The sequence below is a fragment of the Gavialis gangeticus genome, unplaced genomic scaffold, assembly GCF_001723915.1.
Source record: "Gavialis gangeticus isolate Ggan-Ray unplaced genomic scaffold, GavGan_comp1, whole genome shotgun sequence".
Classification (NCBI taxonomy): domain Eukaryota; kingdom Metazoa; phylum Chordata; order Crocodylia; family Gavialidae; genus Gavialis; species Gavialis gangeticus.
In genome coordinates this window covers 32,206,059-32,211,238 of record NW_017728994.1, presented here as the reverse complement: position 1 = coordinate 32,211,238, position 5,180 = coordinate 32,206,059, and the positions used below count along the sequence as shown (strand labels likewise).

Genomic DNA, 5,180 nt, shown 5'->3' with positions numbered 1-5,180 from the left:
GGGGAGGCAGGGCAGGGCAGGAGCGAGGGTGTGGCAGGGATGGCTGAGTAAGCCTTTGGCACATTTCAGTCAGTAAGTGTTGGATAGTGCCTGGGTTCTGCTCAGGGGGAGGCTGGATGGGGCCAGAATATTTCTTTCTCCCTCTCTTTAGGGCTCTGTTTTGACTGAATGAAGTCCAGTTTCTGTTTACTTCTATTTCATACCAACTCTCCACACATATTAAAGAGTTATTCTCCATCTGCCCAACTCCCATACCCTTAGCCCGTAAGTTTGAGTATGTTGTAGGAGGCATCTATTTCAAGATCTCACCAGAGGAGGAACTTGACTGCATGTTCTCCATGTGGGGCCTTGGTCTAAGAAACTTGCAGGCTGTAGATATACTGGCAGAGCTTCACTTGTACATGGTATCTGATATGCTGTACCACCAAAGTGCCAGTAGTGTGGACACAGCTATATCAGCAAACTTGTATTGTCTACATTATAGCAACCAGATGTTACAGGTAGCAGCCCTGTAGAGCAGCAGATTGAAAGTCCAAGACCTCCACAGCTGTTTAATGCTTCTGTTTATTAGGTAGATGTAAATAGCCTTATGAAGGTCCTTATTTGAAAATGAGCTCCCAGTAGCAGTCAATGAGGTAGGGGAACTGGGTATTTTGTTTCTGCCAGGTCAGGGAGGTTTTGTGTTTTCCCCTGGATGCGATGTTAACATAGGTCTGAGCAGAAAAGGCCAAGTGTGGGACGTGTTCAATGAGCTTGAATCGACTTGTCCTGCATATGTCAGCAGTCATTAGACACTGCCTGGGCTAGTGACTAGAACAGGGACCTGGGAGTCATGCAATTTGGATTCTGTTCTTTCTGCCACTGACTCGCTGTACTGGCTTAGACAAGCCCTTCCCTCCTTTTCGCTGTAGTTTGGCCCTCTGTATCATGGCAATAATACTTACCCTCCCATGGAAAAAATGTTAAGATCTGTGACTGGAAAGCTTCTTTGTACATGCAAAGTATCTTTACTATTATAGTTTAGTAGTTTCCACATTAACACCTTTTAGTTTAGGAGTATCCAGGTTCACGTCTCTTAGATTTATTAGATCCAATGAAGAATGTCTTGCATTTGAAATCTTGTCTAACCCTATTACACAGGAGGTCTTATAAAGGATATCACCCTCAGAAATCCTTGCCTCTTTACTACTATAAACCCTCCATTTCCAAACACCAACAAGCCCTCCCTGGAAGACTATGGAGCAGGATCTGAATTGCAGGGTTCTTTCAGGCTCTTTCTCTAACAGACTCATCGAAAAGCTGAGTCAAAATGTCCCAAGTTTGGGTAAAGTTGAAATTTGTGACTGGGGCTGACTGAATATCTATTGAAAACTAAAGTGATAGATCTTCACTGCTCTTGACCTCTGTGGCACCATGGTATCTATTTGCTGCTAAAGATGCACAGAACCACATGGGGTTTCATGAATATTGATTTCTCTTTTAACCAGGGAAGATGCATAAGCTTCACCCGGGTGAAATCAGACGGAACGTCCACCCCTTACAGTCCGCCGCCAAAGAATGATGCCATCCCCCTCAACAGTACTACGAGAAGCCCCTCTCCTGCAGCCTCTCTGCAGCCTCCTTCCAGGCAGCCGCCTCCAGGACCACCACCATCCCGAGCCCCACCAGGACCACCGCCATCACGCCCACCCCCACAGCCTATGGCTTAGAGTGTGGCAAAACCAAGATTGACAACACACATCTCTTTGCTGAACACAGCATATTTATTGAGTCTTGGTTTACAGTTGAAAGATATCACAATTTGTTGCTGGTCAGCAAAAAAAAATTGCCACGTGTCAATTTTAATGTATGAATATATTTATACTACACATGCTGAGTAAACTTTCAGCTGTTAGATCCACAGGTGCTGGGAAGGGAACAAAACCAGAATAATCATCTAGACATAGTAGCAGCTTTTATACATATAGAATTTTTATACTTTTATAGGATTTATCCACACGTTATGTTTGTATGACATGTCATATCGAACATTAAAATCCTAGTCAGATACACATGCATCAGTCAGTTGATAGCTGCCACCTGCAGAGGGTTAATTGTGGGGCACTGAAACAGTTGCTTCTTTTTCCCACAAGCAGCAGTGCCTTAAAATGCAGATATGGAACAATAATGACAAAGGCAAATGCTTTGGTTCTGCAGGTGGAGTTTCCTTGGTTGATAATAGATAGGGGTGAAGTTCTGTTCCACATGCCTTTGGGAATCTAGTCTGTGGGTCCTATGCTGTGATTTTTTTCCTCCTAAGATCAGCATTAAACCAAAATCTATGGATTTAGTCCTTTGTTGTTAATTTTCATCTTGACAGAATCCAAAAAGGCTCAGTTTGGGTTTTAGACATGCCAGACTGGGGCAGATCCAGGTTCTTTTTAACACAAAGTTCAGAGGAATTTGATGGGGAGAAAGACCTCCTTTTGGGCTCTTTCAGTAATTTCCATTTACACAGAAATTCTCCTCCATAGAATGAAAATATTTGTAATCTACACAAGAATGTCACTTTACGGAAACAACTTGTGTTAAATAGGTCAAGAGCTTATAAGAGAATGATTCCACTTCCTTTTAGTAGTGCAGGTTTTCTTACACTGTTAGTAGGATTGGGCCTTTTTCTGATTCAGATCTCTCAGACTTCACACACGTGTAAAATACAAAATATGGCTTATCAGCAGGGGCTTTCCCCTTTTTTAACACACCAAGTGTGAAGGACTTCTGGCCCATGAAGAGCAATGAGCCTCAGTTCTGTTTGACACTAGAGAATCATGCGCACGCGCACACAGATATGTAGGTAGCTATTATGTGAGGTAGGGTCCTAGAATGACTCATGAATGATGCTTGCTAAATGCTGCCTAAATGGCTTGGGAGCAAATAATCCCCAGTGGATCAAAATAATTTATGAATGTACAGTTTTTAACCCAGTTACATGTTATATCATATGAGAAAGAGTGTCTGCAGGTTCACCTGCTGGCTAGCACTATCTTTGTTCATGTGATTTATATAGAAGCAAAGGTGGCATTTACAGGGGTATAACTCCATTTATTTCGAACTTCGGTCAGTGTAAAATTGGAGGTTTTTTGTATCTACCTAAATTTTCATGGTGTTTCTTTTCAGTATTTTAAACCTCTCCTGCCACCCCTGCAACACAACCACCACTGCATTGCATGAGAGCTGGAGTTCAAAGCTGGTGAGAAGCACAAATGAAACCACCAACTTATTGTCCAAATTGAAGGCAGCACTAATGTAAAGATACAGTGCTGGCTGCAAAAAGGACATTCAGGTTTTTAAAAACCTGTCCAGCTGCAATTATCTCAGCAGTTATAACAACAGGGTTGAGAGAAAAAAAAATGAGGGGGCAGGGTCTTTTTATAGTCTGGCCAAATCTTCAGCTAGTGTAAAGTGGTGTAGCTCCACTGAAGCCAAGGCAGCCTCTCTCAAATCTTTGCCAATTGAAACCCTGGCCCATGACTTTTAACATGGCAGCATGCCCATAATATGACGTGCAATGAATATTTCACAAGAGAATGATCTTCAATGAGCATGCACCATCATTTAAACCTGGCTCAGGTGAGCATCTAACAACACCCCTGAGGCAAGGGGAAATCTGCAACTGGCAGCAAGTGGCACTTAGCACAGGTATAAACTGTGCTGGAAGGGAACAAAGCATCTGGGAATCAAACCCCAAGTGATCTAGGTTTGTCCAGGATCATCTTGATTTAGCATATCAAGATGAGGGCCACCTCCTCCTTTCAGCTCATGCATGGATATTGGAGAGAGGGCTGCTGTGGATTAAACAGACCTAAAGGTAACAAAAGTCAGCTCTAGGGTGGAGTGAAAGAGCTCATTGACGAGTGCATTCATTTCATGAACTGTACCAGTTCAGATACACATGTACCCATTTTTCCTAATCCTTTCTATTCCTGTCAGTCTTTAAATATGATCAATAATATCTTTCATCATTTTCAGTTTGCTTAAAAAGCATTTTACTTAGAAATCCCTGCTTCTGTAAATATAGAGAGTTTTACCTGGAGGAGACAGAATGCTTCTGGACCTTACTGCTGGACAGTTAGAGTAATTTATTAAAAGGGGCTTGAGGTAAATAAATACAGATGGCTGAGGACATGATGAATGCAAGTGTGATAATGCAGTATAGCATTTTCATATTGTTCTCTGTAACTTTGGGAAAGAGGAAATATTGAGTACTTCCTAGTGTGTTTAGAAGTTTGCTACTGAGCTGATGCTTTTGAATAATGCATAGAGAATCCTAACATTTATGAGTGCTTGAACCAATATGTAGGTTATAGTAGATTTACATTTGGGGAAACAGTTTTTTAAAAAGGAAAACAATGTACTGTACTAATCTTTTCTAGAAAGGTGTATGCTTTGGAAATAGTGGGGAATGTGGGCTGATGTAACAGCCTCCAAAGAAACTGGGGGTAGCGAGTTTGAGGAAGTTTGATGGAACTTGTTGGATTTCTTATTTCTGAAGGGCTAAGAGGGTTTTATCCAGGGAGTATGCTTGTTGCCGGTACGTGTTGTACAGCTTTCTGTAACTAACAGGCTGCTTCCATGTTATAATTTGTATAACCTTTATGCATTTTGTGCACCTGCTTCATTTCTCTGAAAACCCTGCAACAACAATACCTACATGAGAATGTGGGAAATTGTAGCCAAACTCTCATAATCCATCCTAATGTAGTCTTAATTGATTTACAATCTACAATAAAAGTGCTTAATGGTTTAGAGGGAATGGGTTTGCTGTATTTAAAAGAGCACAAAAGATAGAGCAGTTGTCTTGCAAGTCAGATGACCCATCTTCAAGACTCATGCTCCTAGAATTCCCCAACATGTACCCCAGCACCTATGGTTGGTCTACAGAAAGACATGATACTCCTCTTTTGATATCATCCAAGAATATATGACCCTTTAGCGCACAGTCCCTGGTTACTTCCGTTATGCTGTGGTTAAAGCAGTGGACTGGGAGCTAGCTTCCTGGGAACCATTCCATCATCTGCTACTGCTTCATTACATGGCCATGGGTAACTTGCTTATTCCCCACCTATGAAATGGGAATTTCAGCCCTAGAGCACTTCACAGGGGTGGGGTCATGCTTAGTTATATAGGAGCATAGTCTAATG

The 5,180-nt window shown here is 41.9% G+C and overlaps 1 protein-coding gene across 1 annotated transcript in view; it reads left to right on the top strand.

Moving 5' to 3' along the window:
- Nucleotides 1-4,787, top strand: part of ANTXRL (anthrax toxin receptor-like) — a 108,318-nt gene extending 103,531 nt beyond the window's left edge. The window contains exon 19 of the mRNA XM_019502538.1: nucleotides 1,488-4,787. Within this exon, the coding sequence (XP_019358083.1) occupies nucleotides 1,488-1,709 (222 nt within the window). The 3' untranslated portion in view covers nucleotides 1,710-4,787. The remainder of the gene's footprint in view (nucleotides 1-1,487) is intronic.
- Nucleotides 4,788-5,180: the final 393 nt, after the last annotated feature.